The 19,895-nt window shown below is 34.6% G+C and overlaps 1 protein-coding gene across 3 annotated transcripts in view; it reads right to left on the bottom strand.

Moving 5' to 3' along the window:
- LOC132736358 (plexin-A2-like) overlaps positions 1 to 19,895 on the bottom strand; it is a 106,746-nt gene that overhangs the window by 30,984 nt on the left and 55,867 nt on the right. For 2 of the 3 annotated variants that reach the window (XM_060723474.1, XM_060723472.1), the window contains exons 5-9: positions 18,684 to 18,774; positions 12,051 to 12,165; positions 10,172 to 10,408; positions 8,961 to 9,069; positions 7,076 to 7,257 (exon numbers count right to left, since the gene is read on the bottom strand). In XM_060723474.1, the coding sequence (XP_060579457.1) occupies positions 7,076 to 7,257; positions 8,961 to 9,069; positions 10,172 to 10,408; positions 12,051 to 12,165; positions 18,684 to 18,774 (734 nt within the window). Of the gene's footprint in view, positions 1 to 7,075; positions 7,258 to 7,314; positions 7,485 to 8,960; positions 9,070 to 10,171; positions 10,409 to 12,050; positions 12,166 to 18,683; positions 18,775 to 19,895 lie in introns of all 3 variants that reach the window. The other variant, XM_060723473.1, reaches the window with a different exon arrangement.

The following is a 19,895-nucleotide window of genomic DNA, read 5'->3' on the forward strand; positions in this document are numbered from 1 at the left end:
GCGCTAAACTACCAAAACAACCTCTTCGTTATAAATTTTGTTGGAAGCTATGAGAAACTAGGGATCCTTACATGAAACATAAACATGAAGAAAAAGGAAGGAAGAAGATTTTATCTTTTATTTACATGCATAAATAAGCACTATAAATGTAACTAGCAAATCACTTAATTAACGAGGAAAAATAAACAATATTTAACATAACTGCACAGCGTTAAAAAAAGAAGATTTTCTTTTTTATATGCATAAAAACAGCAATCAATTTAACTTTATTAATGGATAATAATACATTCAACATATATACACATGTATTCTACACACATATAATAAAAGATTTTTTGTTAATTACATTCGTCAATTGAACTTAACTGGTGAAAAAAAAACAACTAAGAAACATTCAAACATACACACAAAGATGTACACTGTAATACACATATATACTGCATACCTATAATAAAAGAAGATTTTTCATTTAAATTACATGCTAAATAGAGCGATCAATCTAACTTTATTAATGATAAAATGACATATAAACATTTATACAGAAATAGCACACATATAGTCACTACACAAATGGTCACTGTTCATTGGTGACATACACTTTACAGCTCCCCTTGCGGCACTGCCCTGTTTTCCTTGCCCTTGCTCTTAGCAACCCTCCTCAACCTCTTGTTTATTCTCAGCACTACAGCATTCCACAGGGCCTGGTTCCTAGACTCTGGAAAGTAAAAGTTAACAATTCTCCTAAGCATCTCTTTCTTCTGCGGGGATATCTCCTGTTTCCCCCCCGTTCCGTTCCAATTAAACAAATACCGTTTGTTGGTCGGACCAAACAACTCTGGAAGGATATGCGGCAGTAGGAGGGCCGCAAAATGTCCTGGAGAGCTTGCTTCCCTCTGAAGTTGTCTCGTCAGTTCATCTGATATACAGCTCACAGGCGGTTCTACATCTTGAGTAGGTACATGTACTGCGGCCATCTGCTGCGTCTTTTGAACAATGAGCGAGTCGACTTTGGCTTCAATGCTGTTTATTCTGGTCATAATTTCGTTGTAGCGTTCGTTGCCCAACTGCTCGCTGCTGCATTGTCTGTCAACGGCACCCTGTATTGATTTCAAGACGTCCATCATAGACGATAGTGTATTAGGACACGGTCTGGCTGGCCGAAAAATTGTTGGCGTTGACATTGCCATCAGAGGGGTGAGTCCTGTCATGGATTCTTCTTCCTCGAAGTTTATTCTCGGTGTTACTGGCGTTTGAGGAATTTCACCATCGGGGCTTTCTTGGTTTAAGTTGGGTACCGTCCTTATCACCTTTGTTCTGTTCTGAATAAAAAAAAGTTATTTTGATATTATTTTTCTATCTACCTGGCTAATATACTTGTTATTCAAATTATTTTCGACCATTTGTTTGAAATGTTTATTTTATCAACGTTGTTTGATCATCAGTTACGTATAATTAGATTTATTATTTATTAAAGTGTGACGTTTTTGACGCAGTAATTTCAAGAATGACGCATTAGAAAAGACAAAGCGCGTCAGAGGTTCAAGAATGACCCCAAAAACATCTAGTCTGGCAGAAACACTGATTAAATGGTAATATGCTGTAATTGTGTTTAAATTGTCGGAATTAACAAAATTCATGCATTTGGGACCAAGTACTTCAGATTGCTTAAAAGTACATATATACAAAGTAGTATACTATAATGATTTCCAACACTTCACTATATTTAAAACTTTTGTATATACTTAGCCAAAATTGAAATAATTGCAAGATAAAATTCATAAAAACAACTTTCTTTGGCATTGAATACACAACATGCCAGTTTAAGACAGAACAGAATTAACGTATCCGTAGTTGATAATATGCACATGACATTTTATGAAATACTTTTAGTGAAATACACAATTTGTCAGGTGTGACATCAGTAACATTTGACACATGTCAGTCCATATACCAAATCTATCCGAATTAACACACAACTTCCGAAGTCATGCCGATGTTGCTATATAAATACATGTATCACTATAACGATTCACTCATTAAATATATTTCAAACAGTTCAAATAAGCATTCTCATACACACTTCTACATAATGTCTAGAATAGGGAGAACGGACATGACTCTTCGGTTAAAAATTGTGGACTTGTATAGAGCAGGGAACACTCAGAAAAGGATAATAAGAACATGTGCCAATGATGGTTATATTGTTTCGCGCCATACTGTCAAATATTGGATTGACGCATACAACAGAGGGTATTTTGTTCAATTAAACAATGACAACCGCCCAATAAATTCCCAGAAATTGGTCACCGATCGAGATATCGAAGTTATACGAGAAACCCTTACGAATGACCCAAATATTTCAAGCAGAGACGTTCAAAGTGCTTTGATTAATGGTGGATCACGTATGTCTAGCCGCACTGTGAGGCGAGCAATAAATGAAGCTGGTTTTGTGTGTAGTAAGCCACGATATGCGCAACTTGTTCGAGATGTAAATAAAGTTTATGTTAATGAGTTATACCCAGACGGACATAGATTCCAACAGGACAATGATCCGAAACACACATCTAAATTGGCTCGCTCATTTTATCGGGAAAATAATATTAATTGGATAGAGTGGCCTGCCCATATATATCCTTTATCAATAAATGCAAAATTAATGTAGGTCATTTTTTATTAATTCATATTCAAAAGCCGTCCACGAAAGCTCATGTGCATAATTTTTCTAAGAAGCATTATAAAAAATAAAAGTCAACTATGAACTAACAGTGTTTACGTTGGATGACAATGACGGAAGTTGGACACTAAAATAGACTAATTATTAATAAACTTTTATTTTCGAGTTATTACAACAAAATTGACGTGACGTCAGTCAAAGTGGGCTTCCATTCAAGAAAAAAAATCTGGGAGAAAATTTAAACGATTATATTTTTTCTTGAACATGAAATTTATAAGAACTGTGCATACGGAATAAAAACACCTATAAATTTAGATTTCATCAAGCTTAAACATTCAAATTTTACAAAATGACAATAAAAATCTAAACATTAATTAAAGTATCCCAATCAAAGGTCAATTCAACATAGTAATATAAGTGTGTGATTATGTCCATTATTGGGATCCTACATATTACCGAACAAAATATGGTGTTTTTTTCGCTATAACTTTTATTTTAAATAATAAACAAGACTTCATTTTTAACCAAGTAAGTTTGGGTTCTTAATACACATAAACATTCCTTTATCAAACATAAAATTAAACATTTGACCGTAGAAATGGGTATAAAACAGAATGCCTCTGTCTTCAGACATAAACATCGTACATAATATAAAAACATACTGGAAATATAAAATAGGCACTGGGGCGCTAATTTTTGCACGTGCCATGTTCATAAAAAAAAATACCCACATTTTAATATTATGTTTTTGCCGTTTACTTTAAGCATTTTCAAGGTGCATATCCATATCGGTACCCTCTGCGAAATCTGCTCAAACGGTACCCTCTTTGAACATGCACAGGTCATTCTCTGCTTAAAGCAAACCAGCGATGTATAACAATCCTGTAAAATTTCACTGTTATAAGGAAAGGAGGTATGACACGTAGAAAAGATGTATATCACGGAACACTAGAATGTTTTATTTATGTGCTGATTTGCCATGTGGCCGATTTTCATGTACTGCAACTTCCTTCACAAGAAGCTACAAAAAATCGACATGTCTTGCCTCGCCCATCACCTCGACATATTTTTCGGGCTGAAATGAACCTGTGGCTTGTGAATATGAATATGTTCATTTCAGACCGAAAAATATGTCGATGTGATGGGCGATGCAAGACATGTTGATTTTTTGCAGCTTATTGTGAAGTTGCAGTACATGAAAAACGGGCACATGACACAATCAGCACATAAATAAAACATTATAGTGTTCCGTGATATACATCTTTTTTACATGTCATACCTCCTTCCCTTAGTACAATGAAATTTTACTGGATTGTAATCCATCGCTGGTTTCTTTTTAGCAGAGAATGACCTATGCATGTTCAAAGAGGGTACCATTTGAGCAGACTTCGCAAAGATGGTACCGATATGGATATGCACGTGATTTTCTGACTTTAAGTATTTTCTGACGTTACCTATAAATTATATTGCCGTTTTTCCTTTATTAACTATTAGTAAACTATTTATTTCATAATGACCTGTCCGAAAGATTTCTAAGACAAAATGCCCGTTAAACACACCTAAACAACATAAAAACATACTGGAAATATAAAATAGGCAGAAGGGCACTACTTTTTGCATGTGCCATGTTCATAAGAAAAATACCCACGTTTTGATATTCTGTTCGTGAAGTTTACGTACATATATTTAAAATGTGCTTGCAGACTTGATGGTCATACTCAAATGCTTACGGTATGTTATGGACATGTTACAGAATTCTACAGATGTTTTATTTTTTCATAATTCTGTATTTCGTTTTCAAATTAAATTACACAGCCTTTTTGTCTTGGCCAAACGTGTGTGAAACATAATTCATCGATTGTTTACAAACTTACAAATAACCATTAACTTACTTCCTCGGATGTCTTCAAAAAGTTCCTGTTTCTCACTTGTAACTTGCTGTCGACGTTATATTTAACCATGTAAAACAACGTATCCGGCCTGGTTAATTTTCTCAACGCCATTACTGATACACAATAGCAATGTTCTTAAACCAATGCACAATTTATGCGAAGTAAGTCCAGCACCATCGTCGGATACCCACGATTGATAAACATGTCACATAACATGCAATCAACCGTGGGTAAAATGAATCGATTTGCGTCGATATACAGCAACAGGTGCGTAAAATATCTACCAATGACATCGCGTTGAACAAATCTATATTCTTCAGCAGCGGAGGTAAAAACAATAAGAAACAAAATGGCAGCGCCCACGGTTAAATACTGTTGCACGTGTTTTGCTAAAATCAATGTCAAAAACTATCGCCAAATCAGTTCTTCTGCAAGCAGATATCAATCAGAAAGGAAAACATCACGCTGTAAAAGTAAATTATCTATACTTTCTTGCTGAAATCGTTTAATTTTTCGATGTTGAACTTTTCACGTCGTCTATGGTTGTCGCAATATTGTTTGTAATACCGAACGTCGTACAGAACGAGCGTTTTGATTGGTTTTAATCGCCTCATGTAATCGTGAGGCAGCCAATGAAATAGCTGCCTTTGACACACCCCTAATCGACTGAATATCAGCAAAAAATCCCACGGTAGATAAATGTTAATGGTTCGACCGTGGGTATCCGACGATGGTCCAGCACATATATCAAAAACTATAAAGAATTTAAGATGCAGCTAATCCAAGACAAATGAAAACACGAGTATGATTGATAAATTTAAAATTGTGATGTTATGGAATTGAATTAGCGGAGTTTTGTAAGTAAATTATTTTATTGTCGACCAATCAACTTGCATCTTGCTACTCATCACCTACTCATCTCATGCACCTGGCATTTTTTACTCGTGAAATTGAAGGTAAAGAATGTCTCAATTTAAGTGATAAAACTTTTACAATTTTCAACAATCATAATTAGCGTAATAGACGTAATAATTATTTACACCTGTGAATCGGTGCTTAATGTGGCTTTGCATTGTTCTAAAAATAGAATATGTGCGAAAGTAAACAATGGATTTTAATTACATTTGTATTATTATCAAAATAACAATTGGACAATTTGTTATCGTGCGTTCTTTGATGTAGTACCAATTACCTCTCGTTTTGTTGTTAACTAATTTTCACCAGCACCTGATTGCTTTGTTTTAGTATACAAAATGTATACGCTGTACATGTTCAAATGCTAAATATTTATAAATATACATGACATTTACAAGATTTTTTTTAAAGTTTTAGAAATTAAAGACCACGGGAATGACCAAGTAGTACTTTCTAATTGAAGATTCGCGTAAATTACGGCGATAAATCGCGGCGATTTTTCGTGAACCGCCGTGTAATTCGGCGAACTTGCACGCGGAAATGTTTTACCGCGTAGTGTCCCGTCGCGACATAGACTACACTCGCGGCATAACGCGACTTTTGCGGGTTTCGCGTGACCAGTACTGTAGCACACACACACACAAAAATAGCAAATGTGTTTAATTAATATCATTAGGAATCATAGCACCAATTAAGGTACAACAAGTTTAACCATAGACCCCCCCCCCCCCCAAAAAAAATAATCACAACAAATATCAATTCAAAATAAAGCATATTGTTGTTAACAAGAAACTTTTGTATTGTGCTAAATTATTTATAATAGAGATGCACTTTACAACAAGATAAAAATTTATGAACACCATATGGCAATAAAGCTTCTTGTAATCATTCAGTTAAACTAATAGAAAATGAGCAATATTGCAGTTTGATCCATTAGTGATATGAGATTATCTCTTGCTAATGCAGCGATGACAGATGGTGTTATTCGAGTGATATTAGAGAAAACTTATGGAGTGGTCTACGCAAAACTGTCTTAACTTTTTTCATAAAAATTCCTAACTTAACACAGTGTTGAATCGAAGCTACATAATGTGTTTCAAAATTTAGTTGGCTCTTTCTCCTTATCTTTGCATCTGTCTGAACAATTTTCGTAGCGAATATTATCTGAACGAACAATCAGAATACCCCTCTATATTTCAATACAATGTCACAAATATCATTATTATTGGAAGGGAAACAATACCACGCAAATGGTTATGTGTTATGTAGACAATTTATGTGCTAAATCAAACAATACAAGTGATTTCGAAAATGTTTGCCTAAGATAGAGTTTGACAGGAATGATGTTAATCAAGATTTCTTACATCAAGAAAACAAAACAACGCAAGTACCGACACAATGCAATGCAATTTAGTGACAGAACAAAGACATAAAATACTAGAATAATGCAATGAAATTTACAGACAAATCACAGACAACCAGAAGCACTAGCATAATGTATTGCATTTTAGTGATTTGCATTCTACTGATATAGGTTAGAAAGTCAGAAAGATCAAATTTTTTGTCCACTTCACACATGTGCATTATTTCTTACGCTAGACACTTCAACATTGGAGCAAGAGTGCATGTTATTCAACCAGGATCCTGCCCAATAAGGGCATTTGTTCTGTATGGTACAGGTTTGCGTTTCATTGCACCAGCCACAATTAAATTTAGGATCTAGAAGCATGCAATGCCCGCATGTTTTAGCCATTTCGTTACATTTAAAAACTCGCACTGAAATAAATCAACAGACAAAACCATTATTTAGCAGAATATAACAAGAAAACTCACGCTGTTGATTTCTACTTTTGGACATATTGCCGTGCTTGGAAGCCATGTGGACTTTGAGCACTGACTGTTTATCGTGCATACATCCCCGCACCATCCACATTTGTACTCGCTGTCCATAGAAATACAGTCTCCGCACGTGTAAGCCATTGACTCGCATTTGTACATGATCACTGAAGAAACATCACATAACATCAATAGTATTGTCTCAATCGAAAAAGAATTTAGCTATTTAATAATGAAACTTTTTCTTAGGAATATTCAGTAAATCTATACAAAAAAAATTTGTTCAGTTTGAAAATCTAATCTTACAATAAATTAATAAATTTACTGAATATAAGAAAAATAAAGATATTGCTTTTATTAAACAATAATTTGGGTCTGTCTGCAATGTACAGGAAAATGGACATTCAAAACTGTGGCCTAAGACTTAAAAAGGTTTGTTTTTTTGTGCCTGTTTAATTTTCACTTGATAATATTTTGTTCAAAGTCAGAGATATTTATATACATGTATAATGATTATACTCTTGACTTTTTATAACATTGTATATACATCAGTATGGCACACAAAAACAATGTCTGTCTTGAAAGATTATTAATAATCTCACTCCACTTCATTCTATGCAGATGCTAAGAAATATTCAATCACTTCAGGAAAATTTTTGAATATTTAATTTTCTTTGTTTGATACAAATGATTGGTGTTCAATAACCTTGCAGTTTATGAAGTGCCTGTCAGAAAGCTTAATCATTCTGCATCCAAAAATGTTCACACATTATTTCAATATTTAGGAGTTATTAATTAATTTATCAGGCATATGAACCACTTAACAAATGATAACAAAGGGAAAATAAATCTCTCGCACCAAACAAGCAACTTAAAATGTTTGACGACTAATGACATACAGACAATAATGATTTTGTCCATGTAACCGGTGTAGTGCCTTACAAGTGTACATGACCAAACTGTCTGATATTGGCTACTGAATGTTATGACTTCAATCTTCAATTCCTTTAACATCTTACACCAAAAACTGCTGAATTTCTTAAAGGGGCTTGTCCAACTTTGAATTTTTAACAGACCATTCAAAGCTTTAGGGATAAAAATTGAGCTACTAACATTGTGGGACTTGCCTGGGCCTACACTGATAGCAAACGCTTATCATTTTCAATTCTAGCATTAAATTAACACAAGAACAAAGTTTTTTTGTTGTTTTTTTTTAAAATAAAAGGTTGAATCAAACAACAATTAGATATCAAAATATATAAGAATATTTGTTTTCTTGATAAAGCAAAATACAAAGTATCTCAGATTAATAACACTGTATCTGAACTTTTTCTTTATTGAAATCACATGAGCAGCATCATGACAAAACCAACATAGTGTGTTTGCGACCAGCATGGATCCCGACCAGCCTGCGCATCTGCGCAGTCTGATCAGGATCCATGCTGTTCGCTTACAAACCCTATTACAAGTAGTGAAACTGATAGCGAACATCAGGATCCTGATCAGCCTGTGCATCCGTTAGCAAACAGCATGGATCCTGATCAGACTGCGCGGATGCGCAGGCTGGTCTGGATCCATGCTGGTCGCAAACCCATTTTGTTGGTTTTGTCATGACACGGCTCATATAGTGGTATCAAACTGACCTTGTATTTTCTCAGGATTATCCAGTGCTCTTTGTACACTTTCAAGGCCTTCTCTCCAGTATATATGGAACACTACATTCATTTCTGGCCTATCGTCTGCATATGAAAACTAAAATTAAAATAAATAATTCAATGAACAAAAAGGTTTTGTTAATTTTCATCTTTAAATTAAAAGATTACTTTCTGATATAAAGTTCTCGACAACTAAATCTAGGGCCAAATTCAAATGAATCATACTAAATTTAAGATTTAACAAAATGTTTGGTCTTAGTTCTTGAGCTGAGCTTAAAGCTAAAGACCACCACAGAAAAAAGCCCACTTAAAAAAAAACAACAAAAAAACTAAAGGTTATCATAATTATTATATTTGTAGTGGAAAATTTTTTTTCATTGTTCAAAAAGACATTCTGTGAATATTAAAGCTAAATTTTGTTCATTTTCCAGGTCTAATTCTTTATTTGAGCCGTGTCACGACAAAACCAACATAATGCGTCTGCGACCAGCATGGATCCAGACCAGGCTGCGCATCCGCGCAGTCTTATCAGGATCCATGCTGTTCGCTTTTAAACCCTTTAACGAGTAGAGAAACTGAAAGCGAACAGCATGGATCCTGATCAGACTGCACGGATGCGCAGGCTGGACTGGATCAATGCTGGTCACAAACGCACTATGTTGGTTTTGTCATGACGCGGCTCATTTACAAGATGGCATGTTCATAATATGCAACACTTGGTAAATACTGTCAGTTTCAGTGTGTTGTTATTTTTTTTTTCTTCCTTTGTCACGATTAATAAGTCACCAAAGCTTGACCAATAACTGAGCAGTATAAAGATATTGTCTGTGAATGACAGGGCTGGCCTGTTTATCAATGGAAACAAAGAAAAAGGTTTTGCTAGGATAATGAACCTATTATCTAATACAATACAAACCAAGACTTATTGTGAAACAAACAAAAAATGTTAAGTCCTGGCAGGTCATTAAAACACACATGGCAAACGACCACTAAATATTGTCTGTCTATCAACTAATAGTACTAACTGGCCCACTTATCCCCCAGCAGTCTGTATTACCAATTTCTATATAGTAAGACCTTCTTTACAATCTTAATGATTTAATATCACTGATCTTTTATCTAAGCCACTTATTATTTTTATTTCTTTCTTTGCATTTTTTATGAGTGATTCCCATTGGACAGACTATTATGTAACTTACATCCACTTGATTACATTCTATGTATATTTGATCTGACCCAGCATCTGTGACCCTTGCACCAACTTCCCGCACTCCGAAGAATTCGCAGCGAATGTTCTCCTTCATAAAATCCTTCATATGAAGACCTTTCACAGTAATTTTCTTTGTGATACCGGAAGGTACCAGAATCTTGTTTGTTTTCCTACCCTGAAGTTCGAATCTTGGACATTCTGCTGGTCCAATTGTATGTCCAACAGACTGAAATATAAAAACAAATACAATTAAACCTCAGCCTGTTGAAAACAAAATTTGAAATTGAGCCGCAACATGACAAAACCAACATTGTGTGTTTGCGACCAGCATGGATCCAGACCAGCCTGCGCATTCGCGCAGTCTGATCAGGATCCATGCTGTTCGCTATCAGTTTCTCTAGTTGTTATAGGGTTGGTAAGCGAACAGCATGGATCCTGATCAGACTGTGCAGGCTGGTCTGGATCTATGCTGGTCGCAAACCCACTATGTTGGTTTTGTAGTAACGCGGCTCAAAATTTTAAAGGTCTTTGCCTCCATTACAGAGAAACACAGGACTGCACAGATCAGGCTATATACTGTTGCTAGGTCAATTTTTATGTACAATGATTTTTTTATATAATGGTAAATTATGATGATTTTTTGGGTATAATTTTGATTGTAGGTAATAAGACATGAATGCCCCAACATTGCACTGTATTTTCAGTGTACAAACGGACACCATGACTGACGGGCAAATCTATATGCCCCCTTACATAAGTGGAGGCATAAAAACCTGTGTTTTTTGCTGTGTTTTTTGCACCTCTGATGCCACAATTAAATGTAACTCATGTCCATGAAAGTTTCCTATGTCAATCATTGTTAAATGGAAATTTGACTAATATCAGCTTCTCTCAATAGTTTCCACTGTTTTAATGAAATGAAAACAATAAATATTCATTGTATGTAAACTGATTCCTTTTACAGTTATTTTAACATTATTTCAATTCACCACCTCAGTGTCCTTTTACCAGACAATTAAAACCATTACAGTACAATTGGTAACAAAATCTAAATGCAAACACCCTGCCACACACGACAATCTGAGAGTACTCTCCCCTGGGGAATACTCTTCAGAAATGTACTGATGGAAAACAATCAGATTCAATTAAAGACAAGCAGTCAGTACTGCCATATATCAGAATATAAACTCCCTAGAGTTATCAATATTTCATTGCAAAGCAGGCTAACACAGTCTAACACCAGCAATATTTTATATGAATAAAGCTTATTGTTATTTTTTATTGTTTCATTTTATGATGGGAATTTGAGGTTTCATATTAAAATTTTCAATTGTTCCTTTTGTCATTGACTGGTGGTGCTATCAGAAACAAACAAAAATCTGACAGCTTTCAATGAAATGTTGATTTACGGATAATTTTCCAAACTGATATTTCAAATTTTGTTGTGAGTGCTCTCAGTGCAAAATGCACTCCTGCTGCAAAATTTTTCATAATTTAAACATTAACCTTTCTTCTTCTCTGGAATCGCAAATTGCACTTGATGACTAATATTTGCAGAAACATGAAATGAGCCGCATCACGACAAAACCAACATAGTGCGTTTGCGACCAGCATGGATCCAGACCAGCCTGCGCATCCTCGCAGTCTGATCAGGATCCATGCTGTTCACTATCAGTTTCTCTACTTGTAACTAACAGAGTTGGTAAGCGAACAGCATGGATCCTGATCAGACTGCGCGGATGCGCAGGCTGGTCTGGATCAATGCTGGTCGCAAACGCACTATGTCGGTTTTAGCAACTGTCAGTTGATGAGAAGTTGAAACCTGAAAAACCTATATATTTTGCAATCTAACTAAAGATACTACTTACGTTTTGACCATATACAAGGTCTTGTTTCTTACAGTTGTTTTCCACATCGTGGGTACAAACATGGTTCTGTATACACCATGTACATGGGAACTCACTCAATGTACAGCTTGTGCACCTGAAATATACAAATACACATCATGTAAAACATATACACCTAAAGTACACTAATACATAAATATGATCATGTTCACCTGAAATACACAAATATACATCATGTACACCTGAAATACACAAATATGCATCATTTACACCTGAAATACACAAATATACATCATTTACACCTGAAATACACAAATATACATCATGTACACCTGAAATACACAAATATGCACCATTTACACCTGAAATACACAAATATACAACATGTTCACCTGAAATACACAAATATACATCATGTTCACCTGAAATACACAAATATACATCATGTTCACCTGAAATACACAAATATACATCATGTACACCTGAAATACACAAATATACATCATGTACACCTGAAATACACAAATATACATCATGTGCACCAGAAATACACACATACGTAACAGGTACAGATGAAATACACAATTAGGCACCATTAACTGTTGTACACAAGATTTACACAAATTTGTGCAATACACAACTTGTACACCTAAAATACATACACTGCATGGGGTACAAAACAAACCTTACATCTGAATAAATAATACAAATCTACCTCTCAATATCATAAAGAAGTACCAAACTGAACTTTCTACAACTTCCCAAGACATACTATTTTTAATTTCATCACCTCTATGAGTTTATATATTCTTAACAGCCATTATAATTCAATGTCAATGATGGAAAATTAACCCAGCCAGGTGGCTTATCATGCTACCAATAAAACTCATCTAATGAAAAAAAAATCCTCTTGAAAACCTAATCACTGTTTATTACCTATGGATGTGATAAAGCCAGATTTGAGAAATGTGTACCTCATCAATATTAAATGGTGAAATGATGAAACAGAGTTTTAAAGAACATATAAAATATTATGAAAACTATTTCCAATCAGCAAAGATTTTAATGAAAGAGAAACACCATAAAATGTAAAGGACCTACAAGTAGGCAAAACAAAACGAAAGCAAATAACTTTAGCCCATAAAATAAAATTTGATGGATTTTCCTAGCTTTGAATCTTTGAATGTGGGATAGTCTTTTATTAGTTTGAAAAAAACAAAAACAAATCAAAACAGTAGGACAGCAAGCTGCTTGATAGTAAGTAACGTAACAGCATGGATAATGTTGTTACTTTTCAAAAAGGACCATAATTCTGTCAAAATCCATGTTAAGAGTTATGTGCCTTAGACAGTGACCTCTAATTATGGTTTCAAATTCAACCCATTTTCTTCAGTAGTTTTGGAGATACTAACTTGCACCCCATGACTGAACAAAAGTGTGACAGCAACACTGGCACCAGTGTGATTACAGCAGCTCTACCTATTCTTCACATAAGTATTAAACATGTTATTCGAAATTGAAAGGCAAACAATATGGTCTACCATGCAGACTGCAGTGATGTGGAGACATGCCTGGCCCTATACTGGTGGCATAATGTGAGGAGAGAGGATTGGCATAGGCAAGTCTGTATTATAGCTAACATTTGAGCCGCGTCATGACAAAACCAACATAATGCGTTTGCGACCAGCATGGATCCAGACCAGCATGTGCGTCCACGCAGTCTGATCAGTTGTTCGCTTACAAACTCTATTACAAATAAAGAAACTGATAGCAAACAGCAAGGGTCCTGATCAGACTGCGCGGATGCGCAGGCTGGTCTGGATCCATGCTGGTCGCAAACGCATCATGTTGGTTTTGTCATGACGCGGCTCATTTAAAGTTTAAAATATAAAGGCAATATTTAACATCATGTGAACGTTTTCTAAGTTTGGTAATTTTTTACAGATTATCTTATCAGCACACCTATTCTCCTCTTCATGCAGTCAAGTTGAAGAGTTTTCTCCTTGTAACCTTGTAACAAATTTAAACACCTCTTTCCAAACAGGATAACATGTTCACTTAAATACTTAACAAAAAGACTTCAATGTTCTCAAAAGTTAAAGTATTTCAGCCTGGATAGTGAAAAATGCCTTTTATTACCAGATACTAGAGTGCAACATTTAAGGAGTGCCTGAAATTAGGGAAAAAAATCTACATAGATTCTAATTTTTTTTTGGTGTGAACCAACAAACAACTTGTGAATTTAAAATAAAAAGGAAATAAATCAACTTAAAATCTTCAAAGACCCAACATAACAACATAAGATCTAGGCGCAGCTGTCATAATAACTTAATAAATAATAATAAACTAAAAAAATCTGCAAGCAACTAACATAGAACAGCTCAAAATTAGCAAGTTCCTGACTAAACTAATAAAATCTGCAAGCACCTGCTATAACAACTCGAATTCTGCAAGCACGTGGTGCATCAAAACTAAAACTCTGCAAGTAACCAACAAAACAACCTGGATGGGAAAACCTTTAAAATGAAACATTAGATATGCAAATATCTCACACAACAAACTCAGAGCCAATAGTCTAATTACTGCCTAAATAATGCTTAAAATAAGAAATAACAATATTGTACAAGTAAACGTGCAAGCAAGATATATATTAATTTGAAATGGCACCGACATTAGTAATATTACAAGCAATAAATATTTTAGTTCTAAATTTCTAAGAACCAAAGTTAAAACTTGGTATCGTATAATCTCTTTACTAGACACATTTCCATTACAAATGCAACAACAACTAAATATGAGCAAAAATGTTCCGAAATGCTCAGATAGACTCCAGCTTTTATTAGTCAGCCTCTCCTAACTAATTTGAATATTTCCTGACTCATATATAATCTCCCATTTAAATAACTATTACACGGAATATCAGGACAAGGTGAAGACATCAAGACCTCTAATGATACCACAAAAAAGAGGGAAAACCAAAATTCTTAAAATATTAATAGTATGATAAACTGATACATTTCCGCGGAAAACTGGCAGGAATGCTTTGGAATGAGGTTATTAATATAATTTTTCTTTGCATAATAAAACAGAGATAGTGGATGGAAATTTAAGCCTTATTGCTAGCAACATGTAAAATGAAAGCTGTAATGTATTTATTACTGAATTTTAAGAGAACGCACTCAAACCAGATTAAAGAAAAGATAAGTCACATGTATCTGATGAAACTGAATCTATCGGTATTCAGAACGTGGAATTTTCATTCGCCCTCTTCTGGGGATATTGCCGATATTACTCAATATTGTCGGGCAATGTAAAATATTAATTTTAAGACGAGCAAGTAGCAATGAAGTATTGTAATACCATCTTGGCATGCACTAAAGCAGACAGCCTGGCATCTTAAAAGACAACTGCCTGCAAATCATCTTCTTTTCCCCCCCCTTCACCAAACAGATATTGAACCAGTTATTGAATATGTATGCCTACAGTAATAGTCTACAATAGAATTGTTCAATGAAATAAAATGCTTCAAGATGTAAAATAAGCATGCTGTCATATTTCAGGCATGTTTTCCAGTCTTTAGTTTGTAAAGTTGTTTTTTTTCCAATATAACCCACATAATATTGACTATGGAGATAAATTGCAAAAACAAAACTACAACTTTAGGTCAGTGGGGGTTGTGAAGGACCAGCTTCAACATTTTGTTAAAAGCATAAAATCTGAATTGTATTTTTTAATATTGATTAAAAGGCAGTTACCTAACAAACAGTCCTGTTTTTTTTTTTCTATACACCAATCTTAAGTTCAAACAACAGTGAGATAAAAGGCTTTTTATCACTTCTTACCAGCAAAATGTCCCCCCCCCCCCCCAAAAAAAAAAAAAATGCTTCACTTAACATTTTCATTATCAATTATTGGTCAATCACTATTATAATAGTCAATCTTTTGGAAATATATTACTATTTCAACTCTGACAGTGAAAACAAGAGCTGTCGGTAGGACAGCAACGCTCGACTATTCTTAGTGCTTGATAGTAAAAAAAATGCTTGATACAGTTACCTCCTCCTGTTTACAGGTTGGGGTCATGATGGTGAACAAGTGTGCAAAGTTTCAAAGCCATATGTCAATGGACTTTGAAAATATTTGAAATATTACAAAAACTTTAACGTAAATTCTAAGTCGAAAAAGGGGCATAATTCTGTCAAAATGCTTGATAGAGTTACCTCCTCCTGTCTACAGGTTGGGGTCATGATGGTGAACAAGTGTGCAAAGTTTCAAAGCCATATGTCAATTGACTTTGAAAATATTTGAACTATTACAAAAACTTTAACGTAAATTCTAAGTCGAAAAAGGGGCATAATTCTGTCAAAATGCTTGATAGAGTTACCTCCTCCTGTCTACAGGTTGGGGTCATGATGGTGAACAAGTGTGCAAAGTTTCAAAGCCATATGTCAATGGACTTTGAAAATATTTGAACTATTACAAAAACTTTAACATAAGTGGTTACGCCGACGCCGACACTGACGCCGACGCTCGGGTGACTGCAATAGCTCTACTTATTCTTATCGAATAGTTGAGCTAAAAATGAGCATAATGTCACTTAAAAGCATGATATTTTCAATCATTTCAAGCCAAAAATCTGAATTCTTTCACATCAGATCAATAAGAGACATGGAGATGAATAATTCTACCTTATACAGACCGAAAAGTGTTTACTTTGCTATAAATGCAAAATTTATTGCTGCGTTATTGCCAGAAACCATTTATATATTACCAACATGGTTTGAATATACGACACATTTCGGACATTATGCCTCTTCCATAGTTCCTGTTTTGCGCCTGTCTTTCAGGAATAAAAATAATGACGGAAAGGCATTTATATGTCTGGCGTTTCAAAAGTTGATCTATGAGTTTCCGAGGATAATCCAATAGTCTGCACAAAATCTGCAATTGTCATGTTAAACATCGAGACACCATGTATATTAAGTGCATTGTTTTCTCTGCAGCAGTCAAGGATTTCTCTGATACATGATCAACAATTTAATGTTAACATTTTTTTTTGGTTTGGTTTCCATCCACATAATGACTGTATCAAGTAATAAAGCAAATTTCTAGCTTAAACGGGAACAAAAAAACTTCACAAATACGTCTGAGCATAAAATTTTATTCTCACTTTGGTACATATATAGCCCCTCCTTAAACTAGCTTGTTAGCTACATATTAACAAAATGGCTTGATTCGAGACCACTGATATGAGGGGCAAGAAATCCAGTGACCTAAACTGCTAGGCTGCCAAAAAATCCTAACCTCAAAGATAAAGTCTCTCTGACAAAATCCCTTACCACACTAAATATCCACCTGTCAATATGGAGAACACAGGGTAAAATACCTACTGAGTTCAGACAGCAATGCTGTACCGGGATGTACCGGGATGTACCGACTGATCTTGGTTTACTGGTCACATGGGTAGAATCTGCTGCCAACAGGCTAACCGTTAAAAATCTATGAAAATCTAATTATGTTTACTACAGAGTCCAAGTTCTACAAATTACATAAAATTCTATTTGCCTTTAGAAAGCGTAATTGCAATCTAAAATGCATTCCACCAGCAATTTGAAATACATGCAAAATAAAAACTGGTTTATCAAAGGGTAATAAAATTGCTAGTTTGTTTTATTTGAGCTTTTAGTTTTCCTCTAATGTCTCAAAGGCAAAGCTTGTTAGCTGCTATGTTACATATAGAAATGGTGATGACTTCAGCTGTCGAGGGAAACAAGTAGAAACGTAACCATAGTACTAAAACAATGTTTTATTCTCAGCATATAAAAGAAAATTATTTATTCATGACAAAATAAGTATTCAAAATTGAATTTTCTATGCTAGAATAGACAATGAGCCTGGAATACAATGTCATAAAACTTTTGAGCAAAGACACCAGATTTCAAAATCAATCAAACTGTAATTGTACAGTACTGTTTTAAGGCAAAATTACATCAAGCTTGGGCACTGGTGAAACTACATAGGAGGTAGAAACAGTATTCACAATCACCCAAGAACAACACAGACAGACAGACAGTATGGAACACTAAGAACATGAGCATTTTTTACAGTGGCGGAAACATAGGAATCAAGGTTTAGAACGCAGGTGGATTTAAAATGAAGGTAGGGGACTTGACCTTATGATCTGAAAAAGGGTCTGGTTGGTAGATCTGATCAAGGTGCATGCACCTGTGAAGTTTGAAGGCAGTAGGGGGTGAAAGGATTTTCATAGTATGGTCAAGGTTACAGTTTTGTGACAGACAAACAAACAAACAAACACACAGACAGACAGACTAAAAAAAAAAAATATATGCCCAACTTGTATTTTGATCTGGGGGACATAAAACAAAACAGTGTCTCTGTTAAGGTATAAACCCACAAAGGTCTGGGATAAATATCATGGTAAACATGTTTTGTAAGTTTTAGAAGTGACGATGCAGAACACTTTTGTTGTCTCTCATGATGAAATTCAATCAAATCAAGTATGACAATTCAACTTATTGTTAAGCATTCATTACTCATGAGGGGATATTCCCTATTTCAGACTTGTTTACATATTTCAAAGTTTAAAGCATTAAGCTAATATCGAACTTGCTCTTGTATTAGAACAATACTTACGATTTGTGTAAGGAACAGTCGAAGAAAGTGAACTCCTTTGACACAAAGTCACGTCCCCATATATGGATTGATAAATTCATCTTTATATGATCTGCAAAGGAAATATAAATTATTTATAGTTATAAATACTTATGATGACAGCTTTCTTAGTTATAAATATCTATAACTGTATTTATAGCTATAAATACTTATGATGACAGATTTCATAGTTATAAATAGGTTTAACGGTATTTATAGTTATATTAAAACTTATGATAACAGCTTTTACTGTATTAAATACTTGTAACAGTACTTTTTACGGTGTAAGTTTTTTTCACTACACTCAAACTCTGTTTGTTCAAATCGCTATGATACTGAATTTTTACATAATTATACATGTAAGTGAAATTAACATTGATAATCTAAAAATCATATCTGGTTCTAATGTAATTGATTTCTTGGAAATAAACCACATTGGTGTTGAATAAAGGACAGGGTCAAATCTAGGCACCCATACAATATGTACAATACTTTTAACAGTGTGATTATAATAACAGCATATATCATAACTCTATAGGAACAAACTTGGTTACGACAACAACAAGACTATACCACTATAGGCAGGAATATAAATTACATTACCTAATGTTGCGTATAATTCATTTATGTCAGCAGAAAAAGATGGAATACTTTTGTTTTAAGGAAATCATTGTGAGGTGTAATACTGGTACCAGACGATGTCTGCCAGGATAACTGTACATTATTATGATCCCAGAGCAGGCTACTGCATGTTATATCATCATAAAATACCATCTTTAATGTCTGAATACATCCCCCTACTACCTCCTACATCAATAATTGTTCTTATAAAGTCAATTTAAATTTGAAACAATTCTGGTGGGAAATAGAAGCAAAAGACTACAGGCAGCATAAAAACATGACATCACAAAATGTGTTGTTTTGTTTGGTTTTACTATGAACCAACACAATATAGGTCATATGGCGCCAAAACGGAAAAGATTATTTTGGTCAGCCTCGGGTGCTGCAAACTTAAAACACCAGGGGTCAAAACCACCTCACCTGCTGGAGCTAAGAGATGCATAGACTCCAGTAATTCGGACCAATTACGATCACACAGAGTTAAACAGTAGCTGCAATTCTGATGCCTCCATCCGTAACATTTTGTATCTACTCGTATAAGGGAAATAATTCAAGCCTCCTGAAGAAATGTTC

This window comes from Ruditapes philippinarum, unplaced genomic scaffold (assembly GCF_026571515.1).
Source record: "Ruditapes philippinarum isolate M1 unplaced genomic scaffold, ASM2657151v2 ctg1087_1_1_1_1, whole genome shotgun sequence".
Taxonomy (NCBI): domain Eukaryota; kingdom Metazoa; phylum Mollusca; class Bivalvia; order Venerida; family Veneridae; genus Ruditapes; species Ruditapes philippinarum.